General features: G+C 44.6%; 1 protein-coding gene across 2 annotated transcripts in view; it reads left to right on the plus strand.

Moving 5' to 3' along the window:
- Positions 1 to 13,532, plus strand: part of LOC101160594 (regulator of G-protein signaling 12) — a 40,032-nt gene extending 26,500 nt beyond the window's left edge. Inside the window, exons 5-18 of one of the 2 annotated variants that reach the window (XM_023966027.1) lie at positions 317 to 483; positions 1,567 to 1,659; positions 1,869 to 2,012; positions 3,615 to 3,797; positions 3,889 to 4,039; positions 4,123 to 4,214; positions 4,403 to 4,594; positions 4,664 to 4,737; positions 4,818 to 4,944; positions 5,326 to 5,422; positions 7,030 to 7,088; positions 7,831 to 7,933; positions 8,102 to 8,662; positions 12,447 to 13,532. In XM_023966027.1, the coding sequence (XP_023821795.1) occupies positions 317 to 483; positions 1,567 to 1,659; positions 1,869 to 2,012; positions 3,615 to 3,797; positions 3,889 to 4,039; positions 4,123 to 4,214; positions 4,403 to 4,594; positions 4,664 to 4,737; positions 4,818 to 4,944; positions 5,326 to 5,422; positions 7,030 to 7,088; positions 7,831 to 7,933; positions 8,102 to 8,662; positions 12,447 to 12,670 (2,267 nt within the window). In that variant the 3' untranslated portion in view covers positions 12,671 to 13,532. Of the gene's footprint in view, positions 1 to 316; positions 484 to 1,566; positions 1,660 to 1,868; positions 2,013 to 3,614; positions 3,798 to 3,888; positions 4,040 to 4,122; positions 4,215 to 4,402; positions 4,595 to 4,663; positions 4,738 to 4,817; positions 4,945 to 5,325; positions 5,423 to 7,029; positions 7,089 to 7,830; positions 7,934 to 8,101; positions 8,663 to 8,832; positions 9,243 to 12,446 lie in introns of those variants that run through there. The other variant, XM_023966028.1, reaches the window with a different exon arrangement.
- The last annotated feature ends 4,426 nt before the right edge of the window (positions 13,533 to 17,958 follow it).

Below are 17,958 nucleotides of genomic sequence, written 5' to 3' on the forward strand. Positions count from 1 at the left end.
AAGATGGTTTTAACCTTTACAGAGTATCCATAACTAATGGTTGACCCTGACCCTTTTGTTTGTGATTCACGGAGCATTCTTTACCCTGTCTGCCCACAGCTTTAAAGTCTTGGGTAATATTTTCTTTACCACCTGTGAAAATACAAGTGCTTTATTAAAAAACAATTTTTTTTTGTCTTTTTTGAAGATCTCTTAAGTGCTGGTAAAGCAGATTTAAGAAAAGGAGCATAAACATGAAAGAACTAACCAAGAAGAAGGGTTTCAAAACGCTTACAGGACATACAGATTTCTCATATACGTCTCATTATCTTTGCAGACTACAGTGGGATCCAGTTGCAGGGGTGCTGCAGCCAGACCAGCTTGAACAGCAATGGCAGTCTCCCCGGAGCAGGCGGTCAGGGGAGTTCGGAGCATCGCGTTGAAAGCTGGTCCTCCTGCTTCGAGCGGCTTCTCCAAGACCCCGTGGGAGTGCGCTACTTTTCAGTGAGTTTGGCTTAGACAAAAAGTCTCATGGGTTAACTAATTTGACTTCAAGGAGCTGACCTGAATGCTGTTAGTGTCGTAGACCTGCTTATCCCTTGTGCTATCCAAGGCACTTTAACGTTGGGAGTGGGGTCATCTAGACCCACTAGACAGTGCACTAAACCTTTTTTCTTCAATGATTTGTGATCTTCACTGGTATTCATGGATTACTGACCCCACAAGATAGCACAAGGGTTGTAGAAGTTTGGCTTATATTAGTAGTTCCACTGAAAAAGGTAACAGTAGTCCCTTGTCTATCGCGATAGTTGTGTTCTAAGAATAACCCGTTCAAGTAGTGATCTTTATATTTTATGCTCTCCAATTATCTTTTGATCTATTGTAAAAACGTTCCTTGTTGACAATGATGATTATGCCTTTTTTAGCCAAAATCTTGTGGGCGGGATTGTTAACCAGGATTGAGCCCACCCCCGCTTCCCGTCATCCATCTGTTTACACGCTCTCCTGCTAGCTCAGAGCCCTTCATAACACCAACTTAACATTAGCGGTGCAACAAAAATGGCGAGCAATATTGGAGCTACCCAGGTCAGACGTAGAAAGCAAGTTTTCAACGGAAGCACTTTCATGTTAACAGCCAGTTTCTCACATACAGACAACTTGTATTCGCTAATAAAATCGATTCCAATGAAACTCCTGAGGTGTACTTGTCAGGAGGAGTACTCAGTTTCAAAGACTTAAACCAAAGTCACAGTTTTCAGCATTTTTGGTTTTATTACCAAGTACTTTCTCCTCCTCCTACACAAAAGATGTGTCTTTGTATCTGGTCCACAACACCTTCGGCTTGCTTCCACATTAAATTCTGGCTTCCCAGATCCACCTCCCTCCTCACCTTCCCTCCACACACCGATCAGCTGCGGTCGCCCACACCATCCTGTGCCCACACTGGCAAGCGCACCGTTCTCATTACACTGCACCCAGCAGTTTCTGCCTTCGCTAATGGCCTCAACAGCAGCACAACTGGCAGGACGAGAAAGCGATCCTCTTTCCACGTCTTACCAAAAAACATCCTCTTGTGTGCCTCCGTAGGAATTTCTCAAGAAAGAATTCAGCGAGGAGAATATCTTGTTCTGGCAGGCCTGTGAATACTTCAGTCATGTCCCTGCAACAGATAAAAAGCAGGTAGGTACAGCTACAGATGTGGTAAGAATTTATTAGGCAGGTGATTCATGTTGAGCAAAGAGGTGTTATTCAAAGGAAACACTGTCAAGTCTCACTTTCCTGGACTTTTTTTTGCTTCGTCAAAGCTTTACCCTTGGTAATGAAACACAGCTTTTATTGTGAAGGGTCGTCTTAGAAGACACACTCATTTCTCACCTTCCCTCCTGCAGCTGTCCCAAAGAGCGGGAGAAATCTACAACAGCTTCCTGTCCAGCAAGGCCACCATGCCGGTCAACATCGACAGCCAGGCCCAGCTGGCTGATGACGTCCTCACCTCCCCCCAACCCGACATGTTCAAGACCCAGCAGCTACAGGTGCACATCTACAGACTGAAAACACCTCCTCACGCTTCAATCGTTTCCCTGGATCTTTTATCGCGCCATAGATCAAGGCGTCTTCCAGAAAGCCTTAACGAAACGCAGGATTCCTCGTCCATCGGGGGAGGGGGGGGGCTTTGTGCTCAGCTGGCCGCCCCCTCGCTGGGCTTTTCCACATATTGGCTCTTCTTTTTGTGGCCGTCTGGGTGTGTTGACACAAACAACGGCGGCTTTCCCCGAGAGATAAACACAAACTGGCGTCCACCCACAGACAAACGAGACAGCTCTTTTGACACGCTTCCAGTCAAAGATCTGAGGATTTTCATCTCCCAGATAGGCGTGTTTAGATGTCAGTTGCTGAGACTGCTGTCATGATATTAGACTAACTACATGCTAACACGTTTCCCCTTGTGCATAATGTTGTTCTGATTCACTTGTTTTTTATTTTTTTTATTTTCGGAAACCAGTGTAACAATAAAAGCTCAGCAGTTAATTAGCAAAGACAAAGTAGTGTATTTTCCACACTGTAAGGCGTCAATGAATGGTCTCTTTTCAAACGTATGTCATATATAAGGAGTCCGATGGAAGTCAGGCAGACTTTATGGACTGCATTCACAGTTATTCTAGAACTTGTTTTTTTACCCGCTACACTTTAGCCACGTTAAAATCGTTAGCTGCATTAGGAAATTCACAATACCTGTAACTTTCGACCTTGCTTGCAACACTTAAAAAACACAGACTGATATCACTAAAACAAATGTTGCTGTGACTATGCTAACTCCCAATCTTGTAAAAAATAAAACAGTCCGAAACCGCTACATGTTAGCAGTGTTTGCATATTCACAATAACACCCAACCATGGTTTGGACATCAGTAAGCAACCAGAAATAATCCCCATTCGCTCCAGATCATATAATAGTTTCCTCTCTATTTTTAGTTCATAGTATTGGTAGTTAAAATATTAGTATTATTAGGGCATCAACATCATTTTTTGCACTATAGGTGTGCACCGGATTATGAGGCGGACCATCAATGATTGGTCTATTTTTCCCTTGTAACTCGCTCCACTTTAGCCACATTAAAAGCATTCGCCGCATTAGTCCCAATACCTGTAACTCCTAACCGTGTTTTCAACACGTAAAAAAAAAAAAACAACCGATGCAGCTAAAACAAACGTTACCGTGACTACGCTAAAAAACAGTCAGACGGCACTTAGCGGTGTTAGCCGCTTTAGACATTTAGACAGAGCGCAGTGAAACCCTTAAAATCATGTCAACCTTAGCAAGCACGCCTAGAATGGATCCATATATAAGGTGCTCTGGATTATCAATCAATCAATTAATCAATCAATCTTTATATCTTTATTTATGAAGCACTTTTCATATAAAAGAATAACACAAAGTGCATTATGAGGCGCACTGTCGTTTTTTTTTTTAGTTAAGGCTTCAAAGGGCGCCTTTAAGTGCAGAAAATCTAAGTGAAAAGAAGAAAATCTATGAGTTCTGCAGTTTTTCAACTCTGTTACTACAACCATTGGCTCATCTTCCTGAAAATCATTTTGTGCTTTTCATCTTTTTTCTTTTTGTGCCTTGTCTGCAGATCTTCAACCTTATGAAGTTCGACAGCTACTCCCGGTTCCTCAAGTCCTCTCTGTACCTGGAGTGTTTGCAAGCTGAGGCGGACGGTCAGCCACTTCCAGATCCGTACCAAATTCCCTGCAGCCCTGCGCCGTCCAAACACAGCGCAAGCTCTGACCGCTCAACGGTCTCTACCCCAAAAAAGGTACCCCAACCAACACCACCACTCCATCCACTGCATCAGCAGCTTGTTACACTTTAGGGTCCATTTCATTTCTCTGTTGTCTGATCTGCAGGAAGCCAGAAAGCAGAAGTCAGGGAAGTCGCTGAATGAAGATAGCAGGGACGAGAACGCAGAAAAGAAGCGTGGCATGTTCTTCCCGTGGGGCCGCAACAGGAGCTTTGGGAAGGGGCCAAAGAAGAAGGACATTGGTGACATCAGTCTTGGTGAGAATGGCGCGACGTTGTTGCCAAAGATCTGCGGGTTGTGTGTGTGTCTTTTTAGCTTCAGTCTTGTTTTTGCCGCGCAGACTTCCCAGGCACCAACGGACGGAGAGAGTCCCAAGGCTCCTTGTCTTCCAGCGCCAGTCTGGAGATTCCAACCTCTGGCTCTAAGATTGAGGTAAGCTGCCTCTGGTCAGATCACCATGGTAACAAAAACGCTCATAGAGCTGCCATAACACCACCAGAATTTCCTTTTATTTTCTTTTTTTTTTTCTTACTGGTGGAACCCACTCACTTTTTCATCGTACATAATACAAACAAAGATGATTAACCCTTTGAATCCTGCGGCCAACCTTTTGACTTTAGTCGGATAATCGCCACTCAGTGGGAGCGTGGGAGCGCTCACCCAAACACTGCGGCGTGCTGCTGCCTTCCGGCTCCTGCTCTTCCCTCACCCTCCGCCCCGGCGCCTCCATCCGAGAAGTCCTCCAAGATCTGTGTCAGAACATCGGTGTCAACATCGCTGCCGTTGACCTTTTCCTGGTGGGAGGAGAGAAGGTAAGGAGCATCCTGAGGAAGTGGGTGACACCAAGACATTTTTTTACTTTTGTTTTCCTCCTCTTGCAGCCTTTAGTGTTGGACCAAGACTGCATGACTCTTAACTCCCGGAACCTTCGACTGGAAAAGCGGACTTTATTTAGGTAGGCCTCATTCTAAATTTCCATCCTTTCGTGGTTATAAATGTTCTCTTGTTCACTTGAGCTCCTGGTTTTGTTCTCAGGTTGGACCTGGTCCCCATTAACCGCTCCGTGGGGCTGAAAGCCAAACCTACCAAGCCCGTCACCGAGGTCCTGCGACCTGTTGTGGCCAAATACGGCCTCCACCTCAGTGATCTTGTGGCCAAAGTAGTAAGTCACAACGCTTATGTGTCTTTCAAGCTGACGTGCTGCTCGTGACGCTGCAGCAGGGTGGAGTACGGTGGTCAGGAGACCGCATCCCCTTTTCCATCTCCACACAGTGGTTAGCCCTGTGACTCAGCCGAGCATGCGAAGACGGAGCAGCAGGGCTGTAATTAGGAATGACGACACTCCTCAAACATGCCGACTCTTTATTCCAACCCCTTAACCTCTGGATTTATTTTAGTCCGCTGGCTTGAAAAGCATCGCCGCTGCGTTATGCCATGAACTCCAGCTGAAAGGCAGCTTACAGGGCTAATCAGCGACATCCATATGTAGGATCTGTCAGTGTCCCGTCCAGCAGGAGAATCTCTAACAATCTTTTGCTCGTAGATCGGAGAAACCGAGCCGTTGGATTTGGGCGCCCCCATATCGAGTCTGGACGGCTTACGGGTGGTGTTGGAGCGAGCGGATCCGTGCTCAGGGAAAGGTCAGCTCCTTTTTCCGTGGATTCAAATCAGTATGGGTATCAGGGGCGGAGCTACAGGCGGGGCAAGGGAGGCCAGCTGCTCCCCCAGCGTAAAGCTCTGCCCCACACTTGCCCCCCAATTTTTGAATCAATACTAATAAATTATTGACAAAGATGAAAAAATCATCAATACAAGCCTCTTTAAGCTTTGCAAAAATAAAAAAGCAACATTTTTAAATAAAATAAAATTAATAACAATTATAAAAATGTATTTTTAATGCTTTAAGCCTTCCACTATTTTGCCAGCCTTCCAAAGCTCCGCCCCAATGAAGTGCTGGTTTTTAACCCTTTAACATCGGAGATGTTGGTGAAAGTGAAAGCTGACTGTCTCCACCTCAGAATCAGGTAATATATGTTGATTGCAAAAACCGTCAAAAAGTTACAATACTTGAAAAAATGTAAACACTGATGCTGAAGCTCCGATGTTAAAGACTTAGAAAGGTCAACATAAAAATACTTTACACCAAAGAATTGGCAGAAAATTCAATACTTTTGGAAATCAGTTGCTTTTTAAACCTTTTGGTGAAATCCACAAATAAAGTTGCAATGCCATTTTTTCTATGAAATATAAATAGCATAAATTATGATACGTTGGTAGGTTTTTACTAACAAGTATGTTAGATTAAGAAATATTAAGGTGGGTGTTCAGGATAAAAACACCTAAATTATCTGCTGTCTCAGATTTGATCCACACATTTTTAACATCCTGTAACTGTTTTAGAAAGAATCAGTTTCATATTTTACATTTTTTCTAAACAATAGATGAGTTATTCTCACTATAAAGTTTAGAAAGTTAGCTAAACCTTTTCCCGCCAAAAGTGGTTTTGAGATTTCATGGAGGCAGCCGTTTTGAAAGGAGCAGGAAAAGCCCTTCTTCTGCCCCTAGTGGAACAATGATGAAGTACAAGGCAGAACATATGGCCTAAGTTGTTTATAATGCATTTTAAAGAAAGGTCATGCTAATGACATATACGTCGCAGAAATGTGTGTATTACATAAGATATGGATAGTTATATCAGGTTAAAGTTTAAAAAAGACAAGTTTTTACTGTAAAAGTTTAAGACTTTCAGTTATTTGGAAAAAAAAAGGTTTTTAGGCTAATTGTGTTCATAATAAATTGGGGGCATTTTATATTACAAAAGCTGTTATTTTAGTCAGTGTTCATTACTTCACCTAAGCTTTTTCTCTTTTTATTAAAACAATTGTTATATTAATCACACTGCTTTTTTGACGGCTATAATTATTGAAAACAGTCTGGATTTGTACTTAAGTCAATTCAAAAATGAGTACACATAAGTGGAAAAGTTAGTTTTTTATTTTTAATATCAGGACAGTTTAATGAAATTAGTTTTAACCCCTTCATGCCTGACATTATTTCCAGTTATATTAAAAAAATGTTCTTTAATGTTTTTTCCGTTTAAGGTGGTAAATGAAGTGGAGTTCATTATTTAATTGTACATTCCCAATTAGTGACATACAGGCTGAAGGGGTTAAACAAAAAAAATGTTTTGCTAGAGCCCACCCTTCCATGTCCTTTCTGACTCGTATGTTTTTCTTTGTCAAAACAGAGAAACTCAAGTCTTCCTCTCTAAGAGGCCACCCTCCACCAAGGAGTTTTTCTGCCGCCGTGAGTATTTCCACCTTTACTCTCATCCATGTCTGTAAAGACAGCAACATAAAGGTGTTTTGTTTTTTCCTGCTGTGCTGCCTTTGCATCATTCATCATCAGAATGAGTAACCTTCTTTGGATACTAACTCCTCGTTGGGTGCTTCATGGCTCGAATTCTTGCCTCTATGGCTGCTTTTCCCGCCGCGCCACAATCGGGCAAGATGGTAAAGTCCCACTCCGATCAGCTTTTGATTTACTGTCAAACTGTTCCCAGTGGTCTTTTATTTTGATTATGTCATTTTTAGCCAAAGTTTAAAAAAACAAACAAGACAAACTGTCGTTTTCTAAGACGTCTTCTGCAGAGCAGCAGTAGTTGATTAAAAAAAGCAATAGCCGAGCCATACAGGTTGGAGCCTGATGCCAGTTTAGACGAGGAAGATGAAGATGACATTTCTTCTATTTGTCTACAAGTGGATGCATCGGAAGGGAGCGGGCAGCATTTTCTACGATCTATTTCAAACGACATCGTGTCACAAGAATTTGAAAAAGAAAGAGAAAAAAAAGAATAGAAAGGCAATTTCCAATGTTCACCGGAGTGGGTCTTTAAGAGAGTAAAGTCACAACACCAACAGATTTCTGTATATGGAGGGGTGGGGGTGGGGGGTCCTTCTGCAGTAAGGTGCTTAGCAGCTCGCCCCCTTATGCCCCCCCCCTGCCACCCCACCCCTAACAGAGTCCGTTGTTATTGTTGCATCTGCAGGGAGATGACAGGTCAACACCAAAGGACTTTGCTCTGAGAGCGAGTGGACCCGACTCAGCACTGCCAGGGAAAAACAGAAAGATTAATATAGATGAAGCCGAAGGTAAACCCTCCTCTTCCTCCGTTTGTTCACCTGTGTCGGATGTCTCTGCCTGCTTTGCATGGGGGCTCACTTTGTCGGGGGTGCTCCTCAGGGGGGGGAGGCTGCATGTTGGACGCTCAGCTTCATTGCTTTGCAAAAGTGTCCGACTTTTGTTTCCTGTTTTTCCAGAATTCTTTGAGCTGCTGAGCCGGGCCCAGAGCAGCCGAGCGAACGACCAGCGCGGACTCCTGAGCAAGGAAGACCTGGTGCTCCCCGACTTCCTGCGCGTCACCCCACCCACCTCCTCCTGCTCGGCCTCCTCCGACCTGGCCAGCTCCACCCCCTCCTCGCTGAGGCAGGGCCGAGAGAACGGGCCCCCCCCGCGGGGGTCCCTCACCTCCGGCATGCGCTCGGAGAGCCTGGACTCCTCCCTCAGCTCCAGCGCCAACGGACACTCCGCGGCCAGGCGCTGCCTGCTCCCTCCTCCTCGCCACCCGACGTTCGGCACCCACCTCTCCCCCATCCCGCGGCCCCCGGAGCCTCGCTCCAACCTGCGCACGGTGGAGGAGACCCCCGCCGACCTGACGCTGGTGGGCGAGGGTGACATCAGCAGCCCCAACAGCACGCTGCTCCCGCCTTTACCCACCCCAATGTCCTCCTTCGACAGCAGCGTCCCCGAGGCCGACTTCACCCCGCCGCCCCCCTGCTCCCACCCTGAAGGCACAGGCGGAGGCAAACAGTCCACTCCAGGTATTTCTACAGTGTAACCACCCAGTGTTTGTGCGTGCGCGCGTGAGTGTGTGTGTGCGTGTGTTTCCTGAGGTCACAAATGGACCAAAGTCATGACTTCCTCTATTGACTGATGCACTTTAAAGACTAATCAATGTGGATTCTTTTTGTTTCTTCCGGATAAATCTCAGTGAAGCAGCTGAAGGCAGACAAAAACAAACAAATCTCTGCTCCACGTTTACCTGGAGGCGTGCTCAACTTTTCTTCACTCCGAATCATGTTGTAATGTTTGTGGACGCACGCAAATGTGACTCCTCTACAGATATTTTGGTGATTTTGGAGCATTTTCCAGGTTTGTGCTGTAGATGTTCATCAACATGTAAAAGCTGTTCTGTCTTTAATTTCTAAATTGTTTGGTTTTGGACCGGCTCAGCAGACTGAGCAGTGGTGAACGCAGTTAGTCAACGGCGCCACCGCCGCCGCTGCCGCCAACAGTGCGTCCGTCCCACACTTCCTCTCTAGGTGCCTGTTGTGGATAATCACTGCCAATAAAACTCTGTACCTGTGATTGAATAGATCTAATAAATGTTAGAATTGGAAATCACTCTCGTTTGTCTTTTTACACGTTGTGCCCCCCCCTTTCCGTTCCTCCCCCGCACGCCTTTTTTGTCTGTCCTCCTTTTAGCCTCATCTTGTCTTGTGGCGTTCTCCTCTCCTCACCTCCCACTCCTTTGTGTGTTTTCCCGCTCGTTTTGCGGCGGCGCTGCTGTGTGTTTGCTTGGCCTTCTTACCCTTCAGTTTAAGCTGAACGCTCTTTTTTGAAAACCTTTTTTGCGTCACGTCGGTGATCTGTCGGGTCTTGCTTTGGCTAAATTTTATTATCAGATCTTATCAGATCCATTGCTTCATGTCTGCTTGATGCTGCGTTTCTTCTTTTTTTCTACCTGTTTGGATATTTTCACTCACTTGTATTCTTCTGGAATTTCAACAAATTTCACCATCAATCCAAAAAATGTAATCCCTTTTTAAGGGGGGGGGGGGGGGGGGGGGGGGGGGGCATGACCTCAATGCCGATGAGGAGATATGAGCAGACGAAGACGACGGATGATGATGGAAGCCCTTCAGTTCTGGCGCTCGGTTTCTTTTCTGGTTGCTAAGCGCATCAGGCTCATTCTCACTCCCACCGCCGGGCGCCATGGTAACCTTATCCATGGGTTGTGCTACAGATAGAAACTGTCACTTTTGTTTTTCACCCGTCTCCTTGCCTATTTCTCCCTGCCTTTTTTTTTTATTATTGCTCTCTCACGGACGGGCTAAAATAGAAAGTATGATTCAGTGCAGCCACCTCGCTGCTAGAAACCTGGAGAAGTGCAACAAGTTCCAACGCCTCCACTTTCCCACTTTTATTTTGAAATCTTCGCCGCGCCAATCGGGATTCAACATAAATTTCAAAGGCGTGAAGAATAAAGCGCCTTGTTCCAGGGAGCTAAATATAGCCTGAAAGCCTTTTTTCAGGATGCTTGAAAACCCCACTGCACATGAACGTTCGACTGTCACCCTCTGCTGTACAGATTGCCTCCCTTACCAAAAGAAAAAAAAACGCAGATCAACAAATCTTTGAATTTCATAAATAAGTAAAAAAACAAATGTCAGTGTGTTTAAACACACACACATTTGCACTTGTATAAGCTTTGTGTTTTCCAGCTAAACTTGTGGTTTCATTGTTTAATTTGATATTTTTTAAATGTAAATCAATAAAAAACAGTTTTTCTAATCTTAATCCAGAAAATCACAGCTCCAATCAGATCGGCAGGAGATAAAATGTCCACTAGGGGGCAAAATAACACAGTTATCAACACAGTTATCAACACCCAAAATCTGTTAATACTACCATAAGGTCAGCTTATTTACAACATTTTGGAGGAATAATAAATAAGAGATCGGATTTGAAATGACAGTTAGATGGCGTGTTATTACCAGAGAAAGCATTTTAACCCCTTTCAGATAAAAAAAAACAACTTTTTTGGAGCTTTTAAAGCAACACTTACTTTAAAGGAAGGAACAATTTTTTTCATCATGTTGGATTCACACCTGAGCCTCTGCTTCCCATTTTTATGCTCTGTACCTCTGAGCTCTGGGACAGTCGCTGCGGTCGGAGCCGGGAGGGTGGCGAGCTGAGTCTGTTGGTGCAACAGGGTTCATTCCAAAACGACTGATCTGCTGACCGGAGGCACGCTCGTGCTAAACCCTTGTTTTTTTTACCTTTCAGAGCAGTCAGAGCTTTGCTTCCTTTCTTTTTCTTATAGAATATGGTATATATGATATATTTCTTTCTGCCAAACAGCTTCTTTTTACATTTCAGTTGTAAACTGTCTGCTTTTTTCACTGTTTGCGTTCAATACTCATATTAATTTTGATTTATTCCTTTATTTTGAAAGGCAAAGTAAATTAAACATAATTTTTAGGTAATTTCTGGATCAAAGACTCAAGAAAACATTAATACAATTTTTAAAAATATAGCATCAACCAAAGCAGAAAAGTGCAAGCTACAAAATAAATATATTGGTATAAAAACAAGCTAACTTTTTTAAAAAAATGTTTAAAAAAAACCACCACTTTTGGTAAGGAGGTGTCAGCGAGCGGTTAGCCCACAGGGCGTGAGTTTACACTCGACAGCAGTGAATCACGGCTCCTGTTTACCGCCAGCGGGGGCCTCGCTTGAGCCACTTATCGCTTATCCTAACCACGATGTCGGCAGCACAGGAACGCTGTGACTCCTCACAGGACGGAGGGGGAGTTTTATTTACAACAGAGGAGCAAATTCACATTGCAGCCTCTAGTTTTCCATTAGGATTTGTGCTTTCTGTGAGTGTTTGTCATCACAGCAGCACTATAAGTCCAGATGACATCACTGCGGCCATAAATAAGGAAATGTCAAAGGTCAACGTGCTGATAAAAGTGTCTTAGGAAACAGGCTTTGGTTCCCACAACTATAGTGGCACTTTAGTCATTTACTCTAGCAACTTTTCAACCATTTGAAGCTACTTTTTGTTTTTAAATAGTGTGGTTTCTGAAAGAAAAAAAACAAAAACTTTTAAAATATGAATTGGCTAACAAGCTGCTAATTAGCGAAATACCTTACCAACCCTTTGTGGTGACCATAACAACGTGCAAATGACAGTGTGCCAAGCTTCGGAGGTTAGCTAGTGTTGTCGTATTTAACCTTTGCAAACTATACTGTATGTCCAGCACTATACTTTGTTTTAACGACCGTGCGCCTTTTATTCTGAAGCATCTTATACATGGATGAATTCTTGTTGTGTTTACTGATGTCGAAGTGATTTTGAGATGTACACGGCGCTCTGTCAAAATGTTTGGAAGGATGTTGTTGTAAATACGATAATGCGACTAACATGTAGCGGTGTCAGACTAGTTTTTTTTTTTACGTGTTATTAACAAAGTTGGGAGTTAACGTAGCATCAGTAACATTTGTTTTAGCGGTATTAGTCTGTTTTTCTTATGTGTTGCAAACAAGGTTTCAAGTCACAAGTAGTGTGAAAACGCTAACGTGTCTCACGGGTAGCGGTGTCGGACTTTGTTATTTTTGACACGTTATAATAATAATGTAGTAATAGCCATAACTATTACTACAATGTAAATATGTATTATTCTTTTTTTTTAATGACAATGGGAATTGGTGTTGATTTGGCAACATGCTAACAGCAGACATTAAGATCAACTACCTCAAAATACTTCATCGGTGTAAACTCATGAGAACATATCTGTCTTCTTTCTTTCTTCCCAGCGCCCCAGGAGGTGGTAAACGTGGAGGGGGTACACCTGGAGGAAGGTGCATCGGAGGCTTCCCAGGGAGAGGACTCGGAGCTGAGCCTCAGCTTCCAAGGCTACGTCGCCGAGCTGCGGCAATGTCAGACCAAAATGAGGAACGTCCAGATGGCTCAGAGCACCCGCACCTCGCAAGAGGTCAGCGACTGCCAGAAGGACCTGTACAAGGCCACCATTGTCTAGCGTTAACTCCCCCGCCTTCTCCCCATCTCCAGTCCACTACAGCACTTTGAAATCCAGAGCCACTGTCGTCTGAAACGAGTCCAAAAAGCGGCTGCATGCTTGAGCTGTCAGTTCTTTACTAACCATAGACGTTTGTTTTTGTCGCATTGTGGTTTTTTAGTTTTAGAGCTGATTGTACTTTTGGGACAGTGGCATGTTTTTGTTTCTTGGTTCTATTTATGATCGAATTGAAGTTTTTTTTGTTTTGTTGCCATTTTCAACTAGTCTTTTTAAAGCCATACATTAGAAGCGACTTACAAGTTACGATTTCCCAACCCGATAGCGTCAAGGTTTTCCCATTAAAAGAGGAAAAAACATTTCGATAAACTTATTTTCAACTCTTAAAAAAAAGGAAGAGATTTGATTTTATAGCCTCAACAAAAGAAAGGGGGAAAGTTGACTTATTTGAACTATAGTAGCTTTGTGATGATCGGATTCTTGGAAAAATCCGAAAGATTCTTGAAAAAGATCTGGGAAATGAGATGAGAGAAAAACAAGTTAACAACATTTAAATACAAATGTCAATGTTTTCTCTTGCCGTCTGCCGACAAACCATCAGCTCAAAGCTCGGAACGGAGGGCGCCAAAACGTTGAACAAAGTCCTTTTTAAAAGTCGTCGTCCTTTGAACAGCAGAGCACATTTTAGGATCAAATAGTGGAAAAACGCTATTATTTCAGTGGTTTTACTGTTTTTGTTGTTTTCTATATAATAATACACGACAGTGACTTTATTGTCTGTATTTCCCGCTTGTGTGGTTTCCAGGTTGTTAAATACTTTTTTTTTAATGGTTGCAATTAAAGGAAATAAAATGTAAATATTTGACTTGTGGCATGATTTTATGAAAGAAAAGCTTATGACATCCAGAGAGCTCTTTACTGAGCATGTGCAGAACTGTCTCCATGCGCTCCGGTTTGTAAACAGAGTCTAGCACTCCTGGCCCTTGTGACCTCCTTGCTAGCTTAGTTATTACTGTCAATAATTAGCGGCACAGTTGAAAAATTTGCGTCCTACAGGCTCCTTCACGTTTCGTTTTTTTTTTTTTTTTTAGCTCAGCATCTGGGCAGAAGTTGTTCCAGGTGGGGAAAATTACAGTTTCGATTGTGGGATCGGGCAGTTCTGTCTTGACGCCGCATGTCACTGCAGGAATGCTGACACAACGTGAAGCCTAATCGTCTATTTAAGCTCCTTTCTCTTTCTTTGAAGCCCCTTCCCTTATCTGAAAGCTACCGTCGTTAGGAAGGGCTTTTGTTTGAAAAGGAACTCCTTCCAGATGTTGTTTCAAGAGAAAGAGCCACCTGCAGCTGCTCAGGCTGCTCTCACGGCGCCTCAGAGGGACAATGCATGAGGGATCAGCTTTCTGGTTTGCAGCAAAATTCACTGAGCTGAGAAAGGAAGCTTCTTTTCTGCTCTAACAGGGTTACAGCCAACTAGTGTACAAAAGACTAGGTGAACATCTCCTACATTTGGTTAAAAACAAAAGAACAAAAATTTCTGGCACCATCTTTTATTTACATTGGAGAGACCTATAAAAGGAAAATTGTAAAATTTAAACAAAACTACCACAGGTAATTAGATGTTTTTGTAGAAAATGTTTTTAATTTGGGTGTCATTGTTTATTTTTCTGATTTAAAAAAACTTTTAAGTCCCAGTCTGATCATCTTTTCATTGTAAAAGCGTTCCCAGTGTTTATTTATTTATTTATTTATTTTAACTATGCAATTTTATCCAAAAAAAAAAAATCAGTGTCTTTTTCTAAGACAAAGTTTCTGCAGGTGTTCTTTAGAAATTCACTTGTGGGCGGGACTATTGGCATGGAACAACCCCGCCCCTTCTTCCCCTTACTGTTGCTGAGAGCTCTCTGTTTACATGCCCTCTTGCTAGCTTACAGACCCTCACAACCTCAACCGTTAGCGTTGCAACCAAGACGGCGAGCAATATTTGAGTTGTCCAGCCGTACAGTTTGGAGCCAGACGTCACGAAGACGAGGAAAACGAAGACGAATCCGGATGTCTGCAAGCGGATGCATCAGAATGATTGCAGAGAGATTGTGACCCGCCCAGCGTATTTTCTACGTCACAAATTCAATCTTACAATGCAACCTGCATTTTTTGTCGGATTCACAATGATTAGATTAAAGAAATACCCAGAAATTTCCTTTTGAGCTTAATTTCCTTTAGATATGTCCTCCAATCATGAGAAAAATGTGATCAAAGAGGGTTTTTAGAAACCTTTACACTTCACAGACAAGACTGCAGAATGTTTCTATTTTTTATTTTGCAAAATAAAAAAATATGTACATCAGTGCTTTGAGCTGGTAGCAGTTACAACGGTTCATTTCCTTGAAAAAATTAAGATAATACGCCTGTTCTTAAACATTGCATATTTTTTAACAACAGTTTAGTAGTAATTACTGCTTAATTATACTTAATTATAGTATTATGTGGAAAGAATCCCTAGTGTTGTTGCTGATTAAGCAGATTTGGTGTGTGTAACTGCTTCCCTGAGATTACAACAAGAATGATGAAATAATGATAAATCTCAAAAAGCTGCACTTTGTTCTGGAGCATTTAATGGAAGCCACCAATGTTGTCAAAGTTCCTTCAGATTTTTACTCTGAAATAATCTCCGTATTCAAGTTTTCAGCAACATGTTTGTTAACTCTCCCCCGTGAACCGCCACCTTAACGTGGTGGGGGAGTTTGAGAGCTCGAGTGATCCCAGGAGCTAAGCTGTCTGGGGCTTAAGCCCCTGGTAGGGTCTCCCATGGCAGACAGGTCCTGGGTGACGAGCCAGACAAAGAGCGGTTCAGAGCCCCTGATGAAAGGAAACAACAAGGACCCGATTACGTCGCCCGGATTGGCGTAACCGGGGCCCCACTCTGGAGCCAGGCCCGGGGTTGGGGTTCTCAGGGGAGCGCCTGGTGACCGGGGCTCTTCCCACGGGCCCCGGTCGGGCACAGCCCGAAGGAGCGACGTGGGACCACTCTCCCAAGGGCCCACCACCCATAGGAGACCTCAAAAGGGACCGGTGCAATGTGGTTTGGGTGGCAGTCGAGGGTGGGTGCCTCGGCTCCCTGGTTTCGCTGGCGGGGAAAGAGGCCGGAAAGACTAGGAAGACCCAAAAGTGCTGTGAGGGTCTGCTGGGAACATCTGGCTGAGCCCTCCGTCAGGGAAGTCTTTAACTCCCACATCCGGGAGAACTTCAAACACTTCAAGCTGAAGAAAGAGTCCTACCACGCCTGGCTGGCTTGCGGGACTCCAGAGGCAGCTGACAGGTATTGGCAGTCTAAGCGAGCTGCGGCCCGGACTGTTGCGGAGGCAAAAACTCCTGTCGGGAACTGTCCCACTGGACTGGCAGACAGGGGTGGTGCTTCCCCTCTTTAAGAAGGGGGACCGGAGAGTGTGTTCCAACTACAGGGGAATTACACTCCTCAGCCTCCCTGGGAAAGTCTATGCCAGGGTACTGGAGAGGAGAGTCCGTCCGATAGTCGAACCTCGGATTCAGGAACAACAGTGCGGTTTCTGTCCTGGTCGTGGAACAGTGGACCAGCTCTACACCCTATCTAGGGTGCTGGAGGGATTGTGGGAGTTCGCTCATCAAGTCCATATGTGTTTTGTGGATTTGGAAAAAGCGTTGGACCATGTCCCCCGTGGTATCCTGTGGAGGGTGCTCTGGGAGTATGGGGTCCGGGGAGCCTTCCTGAGGGCTGTCCGGTCTCTGTATGACCGGAGTAGGAGCTTGGTTCGCACAGCCGGCAGTAAGTCAGACCTGTTTCCGGTCCACGTTGGACTCCGGCAGGGCTGCCCTTTCTCACCGGTTCTCTTCATAGTTTTTATGGACAGAATTTCTAGGCGCAGCCAGGGCCGCAAGGTGTCTAGTTTGGGTAGTGAGGATGCTGTTGTCCAGGGTGCATTGGGGTGGTTTGCGGCCGAGTGGGAAGCGGCTGGGATGAGGGTCAGCACCACTAAATCTGAGGCCATGGTTCTCGACTGGAGAAAGGTAGTTTGCCATCTCTCGGTGGATGGAGTGTCCCTGCCCTAGGTGGAGGAGTTTAAATATCTTGGGGTCTTGTTCACAAGTGAGGGAAGACCAGAGCATGAGATTGACAGGGGGATCGAAGCGGCGTCCATAGTTATGCGGTTGCTGTATCGGTCTGTCGTGGTGAAGAGAGAGCTGAGCCAAAAAGCAAAGCTCTCAATTTACTGGTTGATCTTCATTCCAATACTCACCTGTGGTCATGAGCTATGGGTTATGACCGAAAGAACGAGGTCCCGAATACAAGCGGCTGAAATGAGCTTCCTCCGCAGGGTGGCTGGGCGCTCCCTTAGAGATAGGGTGAGAAGCTCGGTCACCCGCAGAGAGCTCGGAGTAGAACCTCTTCTCCTCCACATCGAAAGGAGCCAGTTTAGGTGGATCGGGCATCTAGTCTCCTGGATGCCTCCCTGGGGAGGTGTTCCGGGCATGTTCCACTGGGCAGAGGCCCCGGGGAAAACCCAGGACACGCTGGAGAGACTATGGCTGGCCTGGGAACGCCTCGGGGTCCCCCCAGAAGAGCTGGAGGAAGTGGCTGGGGCGAGGGAAGTCTGGGCATCTCTGCTTAGACTACTGTCCCCGCGACCCGGATAAGCGGAGGAAGATGGATGGATGTTTGTTAACAATCTGAACATTACAACAAATGCAAGTTTTTCTGCACGTTATGATGTAAAGATGGGTGGAGATAAAATGAAGCTGGAGAGTTTACGGGTGTATTCAGACTGGATTTATTGGCTTCCCTAAAAGCTCAACAACGTGCGTTCAAGCGCCTTCTTCCATTGGAAAGTCTAGATGAACGCACTTTCAGGCTTCTGGGTTCAAGCGTCGCTACACAAGTTGCTACAGCTGTTTCTATGAACAAAGCTCGCGGCCGTTGAACAGGCGTAGAAGGTTCAACCAGTTCAACTTTGACCAATCAGGAACTCTGGTTTAGGCATATGGATAGTGTCTTTTTTAGAGTCTGAAAATTAATCATGGAGGACTAATGAATAATTATGGTTTGTGCCCGACTGGAATTCTACGACACCAAGTCGGAATAGACCTAGGAAAGAAAAAGCTTGGAACAAGATTGAGTGATTGGCACCAAGCCTCTGCAAATTGTGAGTAAGTGTACAAGTATTAGCTACAGTCCAGTGTGAACACCATGTGCTAATGGTGCACACGCGCATCACATGCCTGGTGTGTATGTGGCTTAAGAGTAGATTTTCTTAGCAGAT

The sequence above is a fragment of the Oryzias latipes genome, chromosome 18 (genome assembly GCF_002234675.1).
Source record: "Oryzias latipes chromosome 18, ASM223467v1".
Taxonomy (NCBI): Eukaryota; Metazoa; Chordata; class Actinopteri; order Beloniformes; family Adrianichthyidae; genus Oryzias; species Oryzias latipes.